Below are 19,694 nucleotides of genomic sequence, written 5' to 3' on the forward strand. Positions count from 1 at the left end.
CGCTCCCGGCAAAGAGTTTAGTAGAACTAAAGAATGGTGTGACGAGCCGATTCCAGTATATTTTGTAGGAGAAGTATCCTTATCTCGTTGGAGTTCGGTAGAAGACAGAATTATGCTTCGCATAGTGAATAGAGACCGGTGGGAGGGCGGTGGCCTACCGTACCCCCAGGGTCCAATTCACAGAAGGATGGCCAGAGTCTCCCTGACTCCTCATTCACATTCCGTGAAATCGAACATAAATAGGCCCTCCTCCCCCCTGCTGGCACCCTTCATGTTCCCTATTTATTTTCCCGCGCGACGCCGAATTCTCGTTTTCTCTTTTTTCCGCTACGTTGTTCCTCCATATCGAGTCACCCGACGCAACTTCTCTTTTGCTCTTGTCCACTCTTCACAATCATGTCTTTGATCAAGACCGAACCCAGCAACGATGGCTCCATCGATCTCAACAGTATCCTCCCCAGCAATGGCGATTGCCGGTTCACCCTGCTCCCCACCGAGATCCTATATATGATCATGGAGTACTTCGCGCAAGACGTGGAGCGCCAACTTCCCAAGGTTATCCACATGCACTACTCTCTGAACTACCTTGCAACCTGGGCGACCCGCGAGCGGCGTACCCTCTTAGCCCTCGCTTGCACCTCCAGACGCCTCCACGCCGTTGTCCAGCCATTCATCTACCGGACCATCGTCCTCACCAACCCAGGCGACCACCGCCACCTCCTTCGCGCTCTCGACAAGCACCCCGAGATCGCAAAATGCGTGGAGCAGCTCATTATGGTCGAGCGTCTCGAAATCGGGCCGCCATTCATGCACATGCCATCAACAAAACCGGACCAGAACGCCATTGCTGCCCTTCCTTCGTTCGTCGTTTCCTACACCCAGCCTGTATGCGTCCAGGGCTTCAACGGCAAATACAAGCCGCTAGCGCAACTCAGACTGCCTAAGCTGTCCAGCTTCGAGACCGGCGAGATGCTCGACAAGCGCACACTGTCCCCGGACATCGCCAACCTCTGGGCCACAATCCGCCGCGCCAACGCCTGGGACGCCCGAAAGTGGAACATCCTGCAGAAGAACCAGCGCGATTCCAGCCTCGACCTGCTCGAACTACTCCTCCTCCTCCCGCGCCTCAAGCAGTTCCACTACATCCCCTGCCTGGAGGAGCAGTACCTCTGGCGGCAAAACCAACAGCCAGACCCCAAGATCATGCCGGGCCGCCAGCACTTCCTCACCTTCCTCAGCGCCCTCAAGCCCACAGCCGGTGTGCAGCCAGCCCTCCACGAATCTCTTCTCGGGCTTCTGCAAGACCTCGACATCACTGACATCCAAGGCCCCTGCCACCTCGACGCCCTGGACACCATCATGGCCCTTCCCAAACTGCACACCCTCCGCATCGGCGGCACAGGCCTCAAAGCCCCCTGGACGTCCCTGACGCTCCCACCCACTTCCATAAAGTGGAAATCACTCAGCATCCGCAATCTCATCTTCCACCACGTCGGGCACGAAACGCGCGATGTCGCGCTCCTCGTCGGCGCAATTGCGGCCCTGCATATCCTGCACCTGGAGATCTGCAACGGCGGCTACGCATCTTACGAGACAGACCGCTATATCCTCGTTATGAAAGCGCTCGCTAAGAACCACACGTCTACCCTGAAAGAACTGCGCATCGTCCACACCGACGCCCGCTGGTTTTATCTACATACACAAGCGTCAAAGGCGCATGTCGATCTGTCGGGATTCACGCAGCTGGCGGTCGTCCAGCTTCCGGATGACGTTTTGTTCGACTACGTCAAGGCACCAGCAGCTGGCTCGACACGTCGGCTAACCGAGGCCGAGACCGACGAGATCCTCGCCAAGCTCCCGCCCCGTCTTGTCGATTTGCGCCTTAATGTCTTTGACGATGCGGAGCGGGCGCTTGGGGTGCTGGCGCATTTGGCAAGGGCTGGACCGTCTGCAGGTGCAGCGGAGGTGCAGGTGCAGGTGCAGAACGAGAACGACCGTGACCGTCCTCTGCCGTATCTGGAAAACGTCACGATGGCTTATTATGCGCGACATACCACGTATAGCCCACCCGCTGAGGTGCAAGGGCCGTTCATTGATGACCTTCGGGCTGTTAAGCGCGATTTTAAGCTGCGTGGGGTGCGGTTTGAGTTCAAGCTGAATGGTCGGGTTCTGGATCTTGATGTGGAGTCCAAGGAGGGTGATGATGCCCAGGGTCTGCTGGTTAAGACCGAGGGGGGCGAGGATACTAGTAGTGACGAGGACTGAGCTTGGGATCCTTGATGGATTCGGGGCGGGGGTGGTCTGAGTCCGAGTCCTGGGCTCTTGTACTGCCTCATTTGTTTCTTTCGTTGCGGCGTTTTCTTCTTTTCGTTTGGTCGATCCGGGTGTAATTTTGCGTGTATGTATGCCTACTTTATGTCCATTTTCTCGGTTTAAATCAGGTTCGGCGTTATATATGGGACATTTTGTACTTTAGATACCTTAGACGATTGTCCTCCGATGCAGTGCTGGAGTCCAATAGCAAATTGGAAGTATACCATCCTACCAATATCATCAGACTGCAGACTTTCCTTTCAGATTTACAGACCCAGTCGTTGGTCGCGCCTTCCCTCTCTACATCATTCATATCATCTGAGGGCACCTTCCTCAGGGGCACCAAGACGCTGGGAGCATGTTTGTGCGTCTCGATAACTTTATCCAGTGAATTATCTTCGTCAATCCAAGCCTCTCTCTGTTCAAGCTCTTTGTGGTCGATCCGTCTAAGAGCCATGGCCTTCACTGGCGGCTTCCTTTCAAGTTTCTTACCTAGCGGCGGTAATCCTCGCCAACCTTCTCCAGTCAGGGCTTTGTTGCGTGCAGTGGAGTCTGGATTTAGGCAGACTCAGCATGGGGAGACCGGGCTTGATGTCCGGCGGGATCTTGTTCCTGCGTAACTCAAAGATTGAAAAACCTTTCACTCCATCTCTTCTCTTCTTCACCTCTTCCATCCTCTGCTTTCCCATACTCCAGCGGTCGCTCTCCACTCGCCCTCCCTCATTGTGGTCATGTCTTCGAGCATGGACTCTGCTCGTGAACGACCAGTGCCTACCGACAACTGCTTCATCTACCGTCTCCCCGTCGAGGTTTTAGCCATGGTCTTCCAACACTCCGCAAATCTTAATGATTTACATCGAAAATGTCGGACCATGCTGCCACACGAGGTGTACAAGCTAGCGGTCAGCGCAGACCGCGATATTTACCGCTTTTCTGTGACTTGCAAGTGGTTTCAATCGGTCTCCAACTTGATCCAGTCCAAGACCGTCATTCTGTTCAAGCCTGACGAACATCACCGCTTTCTGCGAACGGTCACCCGGGACCCTGATATCGGCGACAAAGTAAGGCATCTCGTGTTCTTTGAACCTCCTCAGACCGAGCAACCTCCTCAGCCTCTGGTAAAACGGAAACGGTCGCGGCGCCCCTGGTACGAGCCAAAGTCCAAGAAGCCAAAGAAACAGCTGGATCCAGGGCCGATCCAGGAGCAAGAACATTCAGAAGAGATTCTTCGTCTTTTGGCTCTCTCCACAACGCCGCCGCAGCGATATGAAACTGGCACCCGCGATACCTTGTTGGACCTCCTCGAACTGCTAAGATGGCTTCCCCGGCTCGTATCCTTCCCATATATCCCCGTATGCCATCCTCTCAGAAACACCTGCATGGCCTACTGCGGAGACTCCAAATCTGATTTCGATCGTTCTGCCATGTCGTTTCAAACACTATTCGCACTGGCATTTGCCGGCTTCACCCCCGCCCAGCTGGGCAACAAGAGCGATCACTCCTTCTACAATCTGCAAGAGCTCCATCTATCGGGCATCCACGATGACTGTATGTTGCAAAATGTGCTGCATCTTCCACATCTCAAAACCCTCCGCATCAGCCCGCACATCAAGATCTGGATGCCCGACGCTCAAACCGTGTTACAAGGGTCAAGCATCCGCGAGCTATACCTCTACCGCTTGTCGTCTTTTGCCGGTCCCTTCCTCGAGAGCCTCCTCGCCCTTCTCGAAAACCTCACCGTCGTGCACATGGAATTCACGTCAGAGAGTGACATTTTTCTGCCTCCACCCCCCTTGAGAGGTCTGGAGCGGCACCGCACGACGCTGCGAGAGGTACATATTCTCAATGAGGGCATCCTGCTCCGGCACTGGACCCTGGGAATCTTGCCATTTCTGTCCTTCCCAACTATACGAAGCTCGCTATCCTGACGATTCCGCAGTACATGCTATTTGGCCCTCCTGAAGACCCGCTCGACCTATTGCCGAAGCGTCTGGAGGCTTTGACCATCGTCCTTCATGGGAGTTACATGCTTGACTCGACTCTGCAGTTTCTGACTGCTATTGCTCGGCACACGAGGGATTTCCGGTCCTTGAGACGAGTCAAGGTCGAGAGGATAGTTGCCAATGACCCGGCTGATGTTGAGCTCGAGGAGCTTGAGCGAGTATTCGCGGAGGCCGGTGTTGTTTTCGATTACATGCCCCAGGCACTTGGTCGCCCTAGGTGGCGGGTTGCTTTCTCATAGGTATCATTATACCATAGCTCTCGGGCTGTTCTATACCTCTAGCAATTCCGACTATCGACTCCTGTCTCCGATAAATGCATCACTGCAAGGCAACGCTCCAGGATTCACAAGTAGTTAATGCTACCTAGGTATGATCTATGCACGGCCTTATGGAAGCTTGAACAGGACGGGCGTCGGTCTGTAGATGTCTACTGCATAAGGAATGGTGCATTCCTCGTGGTCAAGGAGCCCTATCTACATGATCGAGGTGTGGTCTTTGAGCCACCACCTTCCTTTCAACATCTACAAACACTGTAGCAGTTGTGAATGCAGATTCTGCTGGTGAGCCCTCACCCATCATGGCCTTTGTCATATTGGCGACTGTGAACTTCTGTCAGATTCCGCATGCATCCGCCGACAAACAGCATCCAGAATCAGTGATTCCTGTTACCGCGGCAATCAGGCACTGTCACTTCTTCCCTCTGCTGCCTCTGCCTTAACACATCTCCCCTCTCCTCTCTCTCCTCTCCTCCCTGCCTTTATCTTCAACCTTCCACCCCCACTCTCTATCTGTCTTTATCACCATCCTCCCATCCTCCACTATTTCCTACTTCAGCATCATGGCCTCCACTACGCAAAGCGCGTCTCCGGGCTCGTACTGCCTGAACGACGACATCCTCTACGAGATCTGCATGTTGTTCGTTCGGGATCTGGAGAAGGCAGCGCACGCCCAACGCTATGGCAATAATCCAACTCCCTCCGAGACCCTCCTCTCCAGCATCCGCACCCTGCATTCGCTGAGTCGTGTCTCGCGGCAATGCTATCTTGTTGTCCGCCCCCTTCTCTACGCAAATGCCTGCCTCTCGAAAGCAGAACACATCGCTCTGCTCCTCTCCACGATCCTCAGAACGCGAGATCTAGCGGGCCTCGTTCACACCGTCACCATATTCGAGCCGCGGTATTGGGTTCAGGAATCGTCGGACGATACGCAGTCTTCCCGTTCACCTCTCCAGCTCTCCCCTCTTCCTGTTCCCTCGACCGGCCAGAGCGCCCACGGCCGCGCTCGCCAAAACCGCACCGCAACCACAAACTCCCAATCCGGCGCGCAAATCCTCCGAATCCCCACGACCAACTTCTCCGCCGGATTGCCAACCGACGCAAAACGCCTCTGGGCAAAAGTCCATGGCCGCAAGCCCATCCTCGCCGCCCGCTTCGACCGCGAGTGCCCCGGCACCCGAGACATAACCCTCCTCCTCCTTCTTCTCCTCAAGCATTTGCCGAACGTCCAAACTCTCCGGTACTACTCGCACTACTACGCCTCGGACCCCCCATCGCACTGGATCTTCACGAGCCTCGTGCGCGCCTACGGCCGTCGCGCCCGCCGCACGGAGCTCTTTCCCAACCTTCGCGACCTCGAAATCGCCGGGCTGAACTGTCCCAACTGGGCGAGTTTCCTGTCCTCCTGTGCTGACCTCCCGAGTCTGACCTCGCTGTCTCTCCTCCCGCCCGCCGACATGTACCAGCGCGGTCTGACTCTACCGACCAGCGCCTCAAGCACCCTCCGCGCGCTGCGCATAACCTCCCCCTTCAAGGTCGACAATATGGCCAGACTCGTTGGTGCAACCCAGAGCCTCGAACTGCTGCATTATAACATCCCAGCGGACGGTCAATTCCACGACTACGTCGACGCTATCAAGCTCGCGACGGATGTGCACAAAACCACACTAAAGGAACTGGTCCTCCATCCCGGCAGCCACCTGGGCTACCAGGAGCGCGTGTACAGCGACGCCACACAGCACTCGTTTGCGGAGTATACGAGTCTGCGGAAATTGGAGCTGATTGATCTGTTCTTCACGCATGCGAACGACTACAATGCGTCGCAGCAGATCGCCGCTGGAACCATACCTGTCCCGGTTTCGCTGAGATCCCTCCTCCCGCCTACTCTTCAGGTCCTGAAAATGCATGGTGTTGCGGATGTACCCTGCAATGCGTGGGTCTGGGGTGAATTGCGGCAGCTCGCGTTTTCTTTGCCTTTGTCTGTTTCCTCTACTGATGATGGCAACGCCGATACCGATGGCGAAGACAACACCGGTGGTGATGACCATCCCGGCCTCCTCTCCCTGACATTCCACGCCCACTCCCACCGCTACAACAGACCGGCGTGGGGCCACGGAATGATCCTGGACGACGGGTTCGTCGACGCGCTGCGGGCCGTCGGGGAGCAGTTTGCGCGCATGGGGGTGGCGTTTACCTACGAGACGTATCGCGATTGCAAACTTGGGAATCTGGATGGCGATGTGGAGTTTGTTTCGGTTTGTCCTTGTTCGATTATGTCGTATCAAGGGTGATTGCGTGGACTTGTATTTCGACCATGGTCTTTTTCTTTTTCTTTTTTCGTTAGCTCAGGGATCCGTGCGTTGGTTTACGCTTGCTACCAGCTCCGGCCATGGTCGGTTTTGATGTTTGAGTATTTACTTGGAGATGCCCTCGACCATACGTATCATAGCTAGGTTTGACTAATTCTGAAATGTTGTTTTTATTGCGCGCCGTACTTCCGGACCATGGCCAGAATAGTCTCATTGACCTTCTCCGGATGCGTCGCATTCAGATAATGCGCACCCCCCTCGATAATCTCCAACTTCGCCTCCTTGGACTGCGTAAAAAGCCGGATCTGTTCTGGCTGCACAGTCGTTGCGAAGGGCGTGTCGTCGGTGCCCTAGATGCCACCATTAGTCTCCATTCCCTCTTGTCCATCAAGCCAACCTTGGGTAGCTCTGACATACCTGCAACCAATAAACCGGACACACCACATCCCCAACCCTAAGCAGCAGCCCATCCCGCTCAAGCAAACACCCCAGCGCCATACGCACCTTCTTCCGCCCCTCATCACCGCGATAAACACTCTGCAGCGTGTTCGTCCAGAAGCGCACCCGCTCGTCCGTCGCATACGCGCCGAACCCCATCGCCCCAACCATATTGCACCAGTCCTCTTCCACGACGAACTCGGGCGTTGGAACGGGACTCGTCCACCGCTCGTAGAACGGCTTTAGTAGGGGTACCGGATCCCAGCATCCTTTGGTCCGCGAATCCGCAGATTCGGAGTCGAGGGAGGTGCCGAGGAGGATGAGGCCATTTATCTACACACCATCTTTATTAGTTTTCCTCTATTTTTAAGAACAATGGTATGAAACACATGGGGGGGGGGGGGAGTGATTACTCTTTCCGGCGCAAGCAGCGCCATCCGCGCCACAATCCACGCCCCCTGACTCGTGCCGAGCGCAAACGCCTCTTTGATACCCAGCGCATCCAGAACCTGCAGCGCCATGATCGCACTGTCCCAGTACGTGAAGTGCTCGGATGGGCAGCTGGTGCCGCCGTGGCCTAGCGGCTCGACGGCAAGGAGGTTTATGGCGCTTGTTAAAGATTCATCGGCGAATTGGGGATCGTACAGGGCGCTTGTCATGCACATTGAGTTTATGAAGATGCAGGTTGGCTTTGAGGGGTTGAGTTTGTTGTTTGAGAGGGCGTAGGAGGCTGTTGTTCCGCCGAGGTGCGGGACAGTGAGGGTGCGGGGTTGGGTGGTTGGTGTGGCCATCGTGTTTGGTTGGTGGTTATGATGAGAAGATTGGATGAGATCATTTGGTTTGAGGGAGGGATTAGAGCTTTATATGTATGTATTCAATGGAAAGACCCTCTTGTTGCTAGAGGACCAATAGACGAGTGTAACGCGCGTTTAACTCGGACGGACGCATTAGAGATCTCGCTTAGGGCATTTGAGTTAGGTTAGCAGAGTTACCGATGCGATGGGCGCTCTGGGAAGACCCACAGTAAAGCTTTGGATCGGAACGGCTCGTTTTTGTCTTGACAGTCTGTCATCTGCATCCATCAGGGAAGATACCGTATGGTAGGGGAAAAGTCAATTGCCGGGGCGTTTTAAGTCACTGCAATGCATTGTTGCGACAGATAAACCTGAAACAAGCAGTTCACTGTCAATCCTACATGTTGAAAGTCTAATGAGGGTAATGGCCAGACAAATGGAAAATCGAGGCGACACCGTATAGACCCACAAGCGATGTCTGGGCCGTGGTCGAGCAGTGACGGTGAGGCCTGAACCAAAGAGCAAGATGTCGACTCATTCTCTCCGAACCTAGCTGCTGACACTGTGTCTGTTATCCAATTGGGTTTGCCTTATGCAGGTTGCGTCGTCCTGGGATGGGAGTCTATCCTCTTGTCGTGGCATGATGAAGATATATATATTTATTTTCTCTTCCATGAGGATAAGGGAATAAAACCGGAAGGGAGAGTCGATATAAATCTTGACGTTGAATCTGGCCATACCATCAATGAACTGCTGCACATAGACCATGTTGACATTCAAGAATGGGTCATATCATTTGGCGTAGCCGGATACTCATCCACCCCATACGTCCCATTCAACGAAACCGACCCAACAACACCCCCCGACTCAAGCCGAATCCACGTATCAATTTCCCCCTTGCTCAGCGCCTCCTCGGACAAAAGCAGCTGCCTCGATCCCCGGATCCAGCTCCCATACCCGCCATACCCCGAATGCTGACCAAAGCACAGATTCAGCCCGTTCCCACCTCCAATCCCAGGGAGTTCCAACTCATTATCCCACTTATAGCACCACGTATCGCCGTGGTCGTGCCCGGAAAACAAACCAAGAAGCCCGGGTGTCTCGAGCAGCGCCTTCATAAAGGGAACATCTTGCCCGCCATACACACAGTCCTCGCTATTCGTCCCATCCTCGCACCACCCCTGCCCCTGCTGCGCGAGCGGGATATCATCGTTAATCCCCGGCTCGGTATTCGCGTCAATGCCGACGATGCTCTGAGCAGCGAGCGAGGCGTTGGTGGGTATATGCACGAACGCCAAAGCCGGGATCGTCTTGTTATACGTCTCAGCCAGCGCCTTGCTCGTGCTCTGAAACCAAGCTACAACGCTGCTATCAACCCAATTCGGCTGCGGGATCTCGTTCCCAGAGCCGTCGTGCTCCTGGAAGTAGAACCCCCCGCGGCTGTCGAAGAACCACAGCAGCAGCGCTGGATCATTGCCCCCGTCTGAGCCGTAGACGGGGAGGTAGTAATTCGATACTCCCGCGTCGTCTCCCGAGACCATGCGCTGTGTCAGGGCATTGGGATAGCTCTGTTCTCTTTCCAGCAGAGCTTCAGCTGACAGGTTATACTGATGATCGTGGTTCCCGTACGTCGAAGCCCAGGTTAAACCGCGGTCAACGAGCGGGCCGACGATCTGGTCGATGTAGACGGTTGCGTTTTCCAGAAAGCCGTTTTCGCCGGTGATTAGGTCGCCGTTTAGCACGACGAGGTCGGGGGTTTCGGTGTCCAAAATCGTGTTGAGAACCGTGATGGAGTTGCGGTCTTGTCGCGGGCCCCAGGTTTCCCAGGCGTCTTGCAATGTCAGTTCGATGTCGCTGTACTAGGGTAGGATTTCGTATGCGTATGGGTAGGGGGTTCTTACTCTCGCCGAAATGGAGATCCTCGAAGATGGAGATTTGGAATGTGCCGTTGGCCGAGAAGCGGAGGGGTTCGAGAGAGCTGGCACTGGCACTTGCGAGCGCCGTCTGCGCGAGCATGGCTGGAGAGAGACGCATTTCCTTGCTGCTGAGCTGTCAATTGGCAATTCACAGAAGGAACGGTCGCTTCTTAAGTGCTTGTAGACGCCAAAACAAGGAAGCTGCGAATACCACGTGGGGGCCGCGCCTGCCGTGAGTGGCACCAGCCCCCTGCATTAGCGTTGCGCTGCAGATATTTCCAAGATCGAGGGCCTCAGGCGTTGGGGGCCAGAGAGGGGAACTTTCATGGAGAGATGTCTCTGTTATCATTCTAACATCCGGCCTGCGTATAGGTATCTATGTATCCATTGGTTATATAAGAAGCTCCAACTAGTACCTAAACGCAGTGGTTGCCAGGGAAAGTTATACAGCCAGCCCTCAGATGGAATACAAATACCATGGCCTGGATATAGAATGGAAGAGGCTCGATCATCAGACACCGCCGCATTGCAGCTTACCCATGGGAGTGGTCGTGATCTCACTACCATATGCATTACGGCCCTTCTCCTGAGGACCTTTATTGCCACTGCCTGTGAAGAGATTTGCGCCCAGCTCCGTTTGCATGTCCCTCGTCTCCCAGCTTCGTGAACATGATGGCACAAATGGTTGTTGGCCATGAATGTCCAGTCTGACTACTGGTAGTGTGCTGGATAAGTTGCTCAAGTACGGCGACGGATGTCTTACCTAGGTCCTACCATACATTTGGTCTCAACCTGGAACCTGAACAACCTACCTAAGGATAGAGATACGATCGCGGCAGGGTTGCTGGTGTACTAGTCAAACGAAGCAAAGGATCTCGAGTGTCATGAGAGTCTATTAAGTAATAATGAGTATGGTTGTCAGGCTGCAAAACTGCACGCCGACCATGGTCTATATACATAACATCGGATAAGAGTACAACACGTCATTATATGGAAACATGACCATGACCCCCAATTCATAGGAAGCAAGAAAAAGAAAAGAGATGACAATGCAGATGAGAAGGAATGTAACGCCGATACTCCATGGAGAAGGCAACAAGATGAGGTATGTAGAGGTAGAGGTAGAGGTAGAGGTATACATGATAAATATGACAGCCCGAACCCGCCAGACGGGAGCCCAGACAGCTCCATCTGACGAGACGAGACATGGAGTAGCAAAAGCCTAAGGCTTCGAAAGCTGCTCCTTCCTAAAGAAAAGGAGGAAACCCGCACAAACAAGTAACTGGCAAAACAGGGCAACCCAGAACCAGGCGTTCGCGAGTTCCCCAGCACCCTTTGTCATATCGGGCGATATGGGGCCGGGCCCAACATTATTAGGCGCACAGGCTCTCGCCACAATCGTCGCAATGGAACCCAGGATCTGGGACACAATGAGCGTGAAGCACATGTGCATCCGGGTTAGGGTCTGCAGCAGGATAATACCGAACCCTAAGCCCTGGATGCTATCCAGCACACCGAGCCACAGCCACAGACTGCGACTTACCAGAGCGCCGCCGGTATACCCGCCGGCGACCCAGGGGAGATAGTATCCGATTCCCGAGATAGCCCACCAGATCTGCAGGAAGCGCGGGGCGCCAAGGCCACATGCAAACACGGGCAGGAACCAGGAGTGCTGCTTTGAGAAGGTCGAGACGATGTAGAGGAATACACACCAGAGGATGCCGAAGAAGACGACGCAGAGGATGACGATCTGCCAGGCGGAGGCGTGGGCGGATGTCCACAGGAACGACCAGTTGCGGCCGTAGGGGGCGGACAGGAAGAAGTTCTGTAGGATGACGGCGACAAAGTTCCACAGGACGATTTTGCGGCGGAAGAGCGATTTGTAGAAGGAGGGGACTTTGCCGGGCTTTTGGCGGTAGTAGTTGGGGAGTCCGAAGATTAGCAGGAGTCCGATGCCCCAAAGGAGCATGGCGATTGGGTAGCAGATGGCCCTACACAAGTAATGTTAGCTGACAGCCCAGGAAGATGTTGTAGGGGAAAGGGGGAGGGTGAGTTAGGGCTTGGTTGGTACGTACGTCATCTTCCAGGTATTCGAGATCTGGTTGTCTGTCGTGAGAAGACCCTCACTGGAAGCAGCGGCCATCGTGGACCCCCAGTACCAAAGCGCAATGACATAAACCTGCTGCAGCCCCTGCACGACACAGGCGCGGAAAATCCACTTGCTGACGGGTGCACCACCCTCATCGCCAAAGTTCAGCGCGAAGAAGATGGAACCGGACGAAGATGCCGCAGAGTAGAACCCACTGCCGACATTCTGGATCCAACCGCGTGTAAAGGAATCGGACTCGAAGTGCGCCGACCCAATGAACAGGAACGCAATGCCGTACAGGAACCACGGGGTAGAAAGACAGACAATGCTCTTGAAGTACCGGAACACCAGCCACCAGCACGCAGAGGTAATCGCGTACACGGTCGCAATGCCATACAGTTTCTCAGCCGTCTGACCGACTTCACCCGTCAACAGGGTGATCTGGTAACTGTTGGCCGCGATGATCTGACCCAGCGCCAGGAACAGCGTGTATACCGGCCAATCGCCGATCTTGATCTGCATCCACTTCTTCAACCCCGTGGGCGGGACATAGTCCTTGCCGAGCAGGAACTCATCGTCTGTATCGTCGGACTCGTGCATGGCGTCGCCGCTGTGGCGGGGGGCATTGACGTCGACGTCCACGTACAAAGACCCATCCGGTGACCCGTTGCGGCTGCCCGCGTGGCTGTTGAGGTGGTTATCGCGGAAGATGGACGGGGTGGGTGACTTGATGCGGCCGAGCTTTGCGTCGCGGAAACGGTCGAACCAGCGGCGTTCAGACTTGACAAGGAACTCTTCAATGCACAGCTGTGTCTCGGAGTTGGAGCCGTTCAGCGACTCGAGCTGCTGCTCGAAGGTGCGGGCGAATTCGCCGTTGGAGTCCGTGAAGAAGGGGTCAACTTTTTGCAGCTTGAAGTCCTTTTTGCCGCCGACGACGGAGTCCAGAGACAAAACGGACGCGCTGGAGAGGCGGTTGCCGGGCTCGGCGAAGGGCTTGGGGATCGGGAGGAGGGCGTGCTCTGCGCCGGGGGAGCCGGGGGACATGGGGGGTTGAGGGAGGGGCGAGGTCGGCGGCTGCAGGGAGTTGTGGCTGGCGTTCATGTTGTAGGAGCTGGAGCGGGCGGCTTGGGCGCGGCGGCTCTCTTCGATCTGGGCCGGGGTGAGCGTGTACTCGTCGTCTTCGAAGTAGTCGGCCACGGACTCGGTGTCGCTGTTGCTGTGCTCGTGCTCGTCCTCGTTGGCTTCGGGGATGTTGTCGCCGTCGCCGATCTGCTTCTGCTCGCGGCCACGACGGTGACCAGGGCCAGAGCGGACACCAAGGGACAAAGAACGCTGCAGACCACCACCGCCGGTAGATGATTGCCGGGGTTGCTGCTCGGTAACGTTCCTCTGGGCGTGCGTACCGATATCACTCAGCCTGTTGAGGTTGGAGTAACTGCTATTCCTCGAGTGCGGAACAGACAGCGCAGCCCCCAGGCCCTGCGAGAGCCCAGTGCCGGGCCTTGAAGGTGTCATGGCACCAGGCGTCATGGCCCCCGGAGTAAGTGCCCCAGCAGGCGTGGTAGGCGTCATCGGCCGGCCCGCATTATGCCCCTTGCTCACCTCCTTATCATGGACATTAATCGCAGTAGACTGCAGAATCTCCAGATCCTCCACCCACTGCGCAACAGGGAAGCGCTGCTTCGCCGAGCGCGCGCGCATCATGGCACGCGTCTCAATCTTGGAGTTCAGGGCAGCGTCAATGGCAAGCTTGAACTGCGTGAGCAGATGCGACGTCGACACCGACTCAACGGTATACCACCATCCGGGCATCTGGCCCAGTCCACCAACCCTTGCTCCAATACCAAGCGCACCCTTTCTTCCGAACTCGACGGCCACCAGACCAAAGGGCTCGTCACGCGAGGGGATAAGCGCGAACTCCGCACCGGAGAAGATATACGGGGGGAGAGCAGTGAATTCAGGACGAGAAAAGACACGGCCAGGGTAGACCTTCATCATGCGGTCGAGTTTCAGCGCCGCAAAGCGCCCGTACAGATCGATGACGGGGCCAACGCAGATGAGTTGCACGTTGGGTCGCGCTTCCAGGACAGCGGGCATAACATCCGCAATGAGATCAACACCCTTCTGCATGGACCAACGCCCAACAAAGACCAAAAGGTCCGCGTCGGGGTTCTGCTCGAGGCCTGCCCACTCCTGTGCCTGGCGCTTGAGCTCGCCACGGTTGCCCTCGAAGTCCGGATCGACGCGGATATCTTCATCTTTCACCATCTCGCCCTTCGTCCACTCGCCGACATCGCTGGGGTCCGGGTTGGGGAGGTTTCCGATCTTGCGTAATCCCCAGAAAATGGGGTATCGCGCGTACGAGCGCTTTCCGTATTTCTTGGACACGCCGACGGCGCCGAAGCCCTGCTGGTGCACGCGGAGGTACGAGGCACCCGCATGCAACAAGTTGAACACCTCGCCGAACTGCACGTAGTTGCGGACGGTCTCGACGTCCAGGTTGAACACGGAGCAGACTTCCTCTTTCTCCTTCTGCGTGCGCATCGGCCAGAGACCCTGGAACTCGGCGTTGTGCAGCGAGAGACAGGCGGGGATTGTACCCGGTAACAGGTAAAGAGGCGCCACAGAGCCGTGGTAGTCATTGATATGGTACAGATCAACAGGGAAGCGCTTGATTGCCTCGGCGATACACTGGTTCCAGGCGGAGTAGTAGACGGCCGAGTCCAAATCGTCCATGCGCGCCGGGTACGGCTCGGATTTGGTCTGCTGGCGGAAGACGGGTGCGTCGAGGAGCACGTATGTAATGTTCTTCAGCACGTGGTACTGCACGTTCACCTGGTATGCCTGGCCCAGGATCGTGACGGTCATGGGCTCGGCGGGCGTGTCGACGGGGTAGTCGACGCCTCCTACACACGGCACAACCCAGATGAGGTCCTGGTGGCCGAGCGTTTTGCCCATGAGCTGCGCCATGACTCCAAGTCCACCGATCTTGATCTTGATCGCCCAGTCCTCAATGTCGTACTCCATTGTCGCGATGAGAACCATGCGGCGCTTGCCTGCGGCACCGACGGCGCCTAGGGCTGTCGTGCTCTGCATGAAGCCGGATTTCTCAGCCAACCGCATCAGCGGGTTCGGCTTTGCAGCGCCCGATCCAACACGCAGCTCCTTCATCTTGCGGCGGAGGGCCAAGGGAACAAGAGACTTCATCTCCGTACTCGCCCCCGCAGCACCAATCTCATTGAACTTGACCTTGTAGAACGACTTCATGAAGATGTACACGCACCCGGCACCGCTGAGCAGGGGGATAATCCAAAACAGCACAAACATGGCGATCTGCTTGCTCTGGTGCCCTACAGGAACCTTGGTATAGTGCAGCGTCGCGTCATTGATATACAGCTTCCACGAGATGTAGGGTTTTGGCGGGTGATCCGAGATATTGAGCAGGGTTGGCGAGAGCGAAGAAGGCGGCATGCGGTCGAGCACGTTATCCCCGTCGACGTCTCCAAGCACCCAGGACTGATCGGGCTCCCCGTCGGGGTTCATCCCCCACACGTTCAGCTGCCCGACGGCCGGCCACTCGTACGTGAAGTGGTACTTCCAGTAGTTGTCGCCGCCGGCGTCCAGCACGATCTTGTTGTCCAGGCCGCCGTCGTATCCGTACTGATTGTACGGCCCGTTGAAGAAGGCGTGCGGGAACCGGCGCTGGGACTTGTGGTTCCAGCCGCTATCGCCTTCCTGAACGTGTGAGGAGCTGCCAGTCCAGCGCGACCAGTATTCGACGCGGATGTGGTGTCCGTCCCACTCTTGCGCCTTGGTGCCGCTCCAGTCTTGGATTGTGATGGTGTCGTTGCCGCCTTTGTAGGTGGTCCAGTTGGAGAAGGTCGTGCCCCAGTTTGTGGAATAGCGGTATTTGTCGGCGCCCGCGGCGTGGTGCTGGATGAAGAATGTTTTGTCATCGCGTTCGTGCAGCAAGGAAGATGAGTAGTTAGCCGAGTAGAAGACCATGGGGTTGTCGATCTGTCCGATCCGGAACAGGAAGTGGTCGATGGCGTTGGTGTACTCGTCGCCGGCCTCGTTGGAGACGTTGTTGACCGTCACCCGGTGGATGCCGTTGTACACGTTCGTCAGGTTCGCGACCCATTGGAATTTGCCGGGGATGTGGCCGGTGACGTTGCTGTTTGCGACGTCGGAGATACTGCCGCAGGAGATGCTGTTGCTGTCGATGGAGGGTTTCTTGCCGGACTCGGTGGACGAGTTGAAGCTGATGCTGTCGGTGATGGAGTCGCAGTCCATGGCCTCGGAGAACTGCAGCTTGATCTGCACGGTCTCGAAGGCGTTGGGGGCGACGGTGGAGCGTAGAGGACTATCATGTCCGTTGTTCTCGTCGTCGCCCGGCTGGAACTTGGTGATCATGGGCTTGGGGCCCTTCCAGAGACTCTCCTTGACGTACGCGCGGAACTCGTACCGGTTCATGGTCATGTTGGGGTAGCAGCCGTTGTAGTCACTGGAACCATTGTAGCCATGTTTCACCGTGCTGTCGATGAGCTTGATGGTGTCGTACGGCGAGAAGAGGTTGCGGACGGTTGTGCCGCTGGGGAAGGGGGCGATAAGCGCGGTCTCGTTGTCGGAGCAGTCGAACTCGTACGTGTGCGTGCGGTTCATGTTGCTGTAGACCAGCCAGACCGACGCATTCTTGGCCGTAGACCCAAAGTCCTGCGTCTCGGTGTTCAAATCACGGCGTACACTCCAGAAGCCCGTCTCCGTCGTCGTGGTGTTGGAACCAGGGTACAGGATCTCCGTCGTCTGGTTCGACAACGTCTCGATGATATACCCGTCATTCAGCATCGGATAGTCCACACGCATCTGGTACATGTGCTTGAGCATGTTCCGCAGCGGATGCGCAGGGTCGCGGTGGTCATATGCCACGCTGTCATCCATGCAGCCGTCCAGCGCAGCAACCAGCGGCCACTGGTAGTACTGCGAGGACTCGAGCGCAAAACAGCCGTGTGTCTTCCATGCCGTCGCCGAACTCATCGCCTGCCGACCGTAGATATAGTTGCTGGCCGTCGCATCAAGCACGTAGAACGCCTGTTCCTCGCCCCATAGTAGCAGCGGGATACCAGGGAGCATCAGCGTCGTGATGAACGTGCCTAGCATCTGCCTCTCAACACCCCACATGATCGCCGGCCACCGGAACACATCCTGGTTCGTGACGCCGTACATGTGGCGCGGGTCGAAGACGCCCGTGTTCGCGTTGATCAGGTCGTTCGTGCGCACCATCTGATCCCACGCCTCGACCCAGTCAACGGGCACATCGTAGCCTGCATCGAGCTGCCCGTCCATCCCCAAGAACCGGGTCAGTGCACGGTAAGTCGAGTAATGGAATGCACCGGCATCAATGGCCTCATGGCCCGCCTCGCGCAGAAACAGCTGCGGGTCGCTGGTGTTGGTCAGCTTCATGGCATCGGCTTGGCTGCCGACCGCAGTAACCTGGTTTGACTGGCGGCCTCGTCCCAAATAAATCGAGCCAAACGTATTACCACCGGTGATTTCACCCGCAATGAAGAAATTCTCTTTTCCAACAGAGCGCGCACACTCCCGGTACGCCTTGGACATGTCGCCCAGCGCATCAACCGTCGACTGCGTGGCCTTGTCGTACCGGATCCCATCGATGTCAAACGTCTTGATGATCATGCACGTGTGCTTGATGAGCCGCTCCCGCACCGTCGGATGCCACTCGCGCAGACGGTCCTGGACAGACGCGAACTTGGCCAGCTGGCGCTTCCAATCGGGCCACACGCCAAACGCTTCAATGTCGCCGTACTGGTCGAAGTCGGAGTCGTAGCACCCGACCAGTCCTGACGTCAAAGACTCGTTCACCGGCATCCCGTCCTCGTACCAGAAGCGCGGGTAGTCGCAGGTCGTGTTGTAGGTGTTGCCGATGTGGAAGTCGACGTAGTGCCTGTCCGACTTCCATTGCACTCGGTGTTCTTTTTCGGAGAAGGGGGTCGAGTCGTTGAGGTGGCCTTCGAAGCCGATGAGGTCGCCAAGACTGCCCGGAATCAGGGTTAGTGAGAGTCTTTGGGAGGGAAATTAGGATAATTTGGAGAGAGGACTCACGTCGCAATGGTGTTATCGAACAGGACGTACATCCCGCGCTTGTGGATTTCCGTAATCGCCTCCTGCCACACGCTGATCGTGCCAAAGTGCTGGTCGAGCAGGGTTGTGTCGAGCGCCGAGTATCCGTCCGAGCCCCAGGGCTGGTTCATGAGCGGTGTTCCGGCGAGATATAATCCCTAATTATCTTGTCAGTATTCATTTTCTCTCTTTTCCATCCCATCTCCAATGCCCGCTCGAACATGGTATGGTGGAAGTGTCTGTGGTGTACCTTAATCCCCATCCCCTGCAAATAATCCAACGTATCGACCAACCCCGCAACATCACCCCCATGCCTCATCTGATTCGAATCCAGGTCGTGCTCAAACGTCGTGCCATTAATATTATCGTTCGTCGGGTCGCCGTTCACAAAGCGGTCCATGAACAGCGTGTAGAAGGGGAACCGCCAGTTGTCGGGCGACGGGTGGTAGTCGTGGTTGTCGGCCCACGACCCGTCGTAGTCGGCCGGGTCGGTCGCGGTTTTGTTCGTGTTGATATTGTAGCCGACGAGCGACTCGTCGTAGGGCCATGCTGTTGTTGTTGAGGCCAGCAGCAGAGCGCTGCTCGCGAGCGTTGTGAGGCGCACCATACCTTAGTTCGCGAAGCTCAGAGAGCGAAAGCGATCGTGCGGGAAACGAAACGAGTGACGGTGCGAAAATGCGCACTGAGAGTCTGTCTAGCTATGAGTGAAACATGGACTGGACGGGGCTGGACTTTGAGCTCTCTCTGGTTTTCCGGTTCTCTTTGTCGTGGGTAGATGGTGAGGTAGGTGAGGTAGGTGTAAGCGTAAGATAGCGGAGCGTGGAGAACAGAAGTAAACGAATGTAAACGAGCGCAAGACTCGCAGGAAGAGAGATAAAGAGCAAAAGCAGACAACGACAAGACAAACAGCAGGTCACAAAGTCAAGCCAAAGTTAGTCAAAAGCAAAAGCACAGCAGAGCGAGCGAACCCCTGCGGGATGGGGAAGAGATGAGCCTTATGATAAGAGGCGGTGGTGAGCGAATGAAACTCGCGTGAGGACTATTGCTAAGAATAAATACGAGGTCCACACCGATCCTCTGAAGTCACGGTCTCCCCGACACTAAGGCCGACTATAGCTGGTAGTAGCCTGTAGGAGGAGGCTGTAGCCGACTCGCCTGGAGCTGGCTGCTGGGCTGAGCTGCCACGGTGGGAGACAGGCAAACTCAATATCTGCGTACCGGTGTGGTAGTGTACACTGGATGGAGTCCTGTAGAGTAGACAATGGAACTGCTACAAATATCCGTCTCCCCAGTCGTAAGGTCAGACCCTTGCTGAATCGAATCCCGGGGCCGGAAGTCGGCAGGCGTTTTATCCATCTATACCCAGGGCCGCTATGGTGAGCCCATGGGCAGGGCGTGGCCATCTCGTGCGTGCCTGGA

The 19,694-nt window shown here is 56.1% G+C and overlaps 6 protein-coding genes across 6 annotated transcripts; 3 read left to right on the forward strand and 3 right to left on the reverse strand.

The window, feature by feature from the left end:
* Positions 1-396: 396 nt before the first annotated feature.
* Positions 397-2,265, forward strand: BDW74DRAFT_175518 (uncharacterized protein; the record flags this gene model as incomplete). Its single annotated transcript, XM_073728349.1, has 1 exon — positions 397-2,265. One exon carries the CDS (start codon positions 397-399, stop codon positions 2,263-2,265), a length of 1,869 nt encoding a protein of 622 aa, XP_073586464.1.
* Positions 2,266-3,044: 779 nt separating this feature from the next.
* On the forward strand, positions 3,045-4,555 carry BDW74DRAFT_175519 (uncharacterized protein; the record flags this gene model as incomplete). The annotated part of the gene is made up of 2 exons (XM_073728350.1): positions 3,045-4,145; positions 4,253-4,555. 2 exons carry the CDS (start codon positions 3,045-3,047, stop codon positions 4,553-4,555), a joined length of 1,404 nt encoding a protein of 467 aa, XP_073586465.1.
* A 599-nt stretch (positions 4,556-5,154) lies between these two features.
* On the forward strand, positions 5,155-6,882 carry BDW74DRAFT_175520 (uncharacterized protein; the record flags this gene model as incomplete). Its single annotated transcript, XM_073728351.1, has 1 exon — positions 5,155-6,882. One exon carries the CDS (start codon positions 5,155-5,157, stop codon positions 6,880-6,882), a length of 1,728 nt encoding a protein of 575 aa, XP_073586466.1.
* Positions 6,883-7,070: 188 nt separating this feature from the next.
* On the reverse strand, positions 7,071-8,129 carry BDW74DRAFT_175521 (alpha/beta fold hydrolase; the record flags this gene model as incomplete). The annotated part of the gene is made up of 3 exons (XM_073728352.1): positions 7,071-7,250; positions 7,318-7,671; positions 7,752-8,129. The coding sequence occupies 3 exons, from the start codon at positions 8,127-8,129 to the stop codon at positions 7,071-7,073; spliced, it is 912 nt and encodes a 303-aa protein (XP_073586467.1).
* Positions 8,130-8,843: 714 nt separating this feature from the next.
* Positions 8,844-10,311, reverse strand: BDW74DRAFT_189184 (metallophosphoesterase family protein). Its single transcript, XM_073731908.1, has 2 exons — positions 10,034-10,311; positions 8,844-9,963 (listed from the first exon to the last, which is right to left on the reverse strand). The coding sequence occupies exons 1-2, from the start codon at positions 10,164-10,166 to the stop codon at positions 8,909-8,911; spliced, it is 1,188 nt and encodes a 395-aa protein (XP_073586468.1). The 5' UTR covers positions 10,167-10,311; the 3' UTR covers positions 8,844-8,908.
* A 776-nt stretch (positions 10,312-11,087) lies between these two features.
* On the reverse strand, positions 11,088-19,101 carry BDW74DRAFT_112331 (uncharacterized protein). The gene is made up of 4 exons (XM_073721814.1): positions 18,526-19,101; positions 18,258-18,433; positions 12,124-18,189; positions 11,088-12,039 (listed from the first exon to the last, which is right to left on the reverse strand). Exons 1-4 carry the CDS (start codon positions 18,880-18,882, stop codon positions 11,271-11,273), a joined length of 7,368 nt encoding a protein of 2,455 aa, XP_073586469.1. The 5' UTR covers positions 18,883-19,101; the 3' UTR covers positions 11,088-11,270.
* Positions 19,102-19,694: the final 593 nt, after the last annotated feature.

The sequence above is a fragment of the Aspergillus multicolor genome (genome assembly GCF_047715735.1).
Source record: "Aspergillus multicolor strain CBS 133.54 unplaced genomic scaffold BDW74scaffold_5, whole genome shotgun sequence".
Taxonomy (NCBI): domain Eukaryota; kingdom Fungi; phylum Ascomycota; class Eurotiomycetes; order Eurotiales; family Aspergillaceae; genus Aspergillus; species Aspergillus multicolor.

Excerpts from the sequence above, each read along its gene's own strand:
- BDW74DRAFT_189184 (XM_073731908.1), bottom strand. The coding sequence starts at position 10,166 with ATGCGTCTCTCTCCAGCCATGCTCGCGCAGACGGCGCTCGCAAGTGCC. Across the intron at positions 9,964-10,033 it reads GGATCTCCATTTCGGCGAGA|ACGCCTGGGAAACCTGGGGC; the intron begins GTAAGAACCCCC and ends TGACATTGCAAG.
- BDW74DRAFT_112331 (XM_073721814.1), bottom strand. The coding sequence starts at position 18,882 with ATGGTGCGCCTCACAACGCTCGCGAGCAGCGCTCTGCTGCTGGCCTCA. Across the intron at positions 18,434-18,525 it reads TGCAGGGGATGGGGATTAAG|GGATTATATCTCGCCGGAAC; the intron begins GTACACCACAGA and ends CAAGATAATTAG. Across the intron at positions 18,190-18,257 it reads TTCGATAACACCATTGCGAC|TCTTGGCGACCTCATCGGCT; the intron begins GTGAGTCCTCTC and ends GATTCCGGGCAG.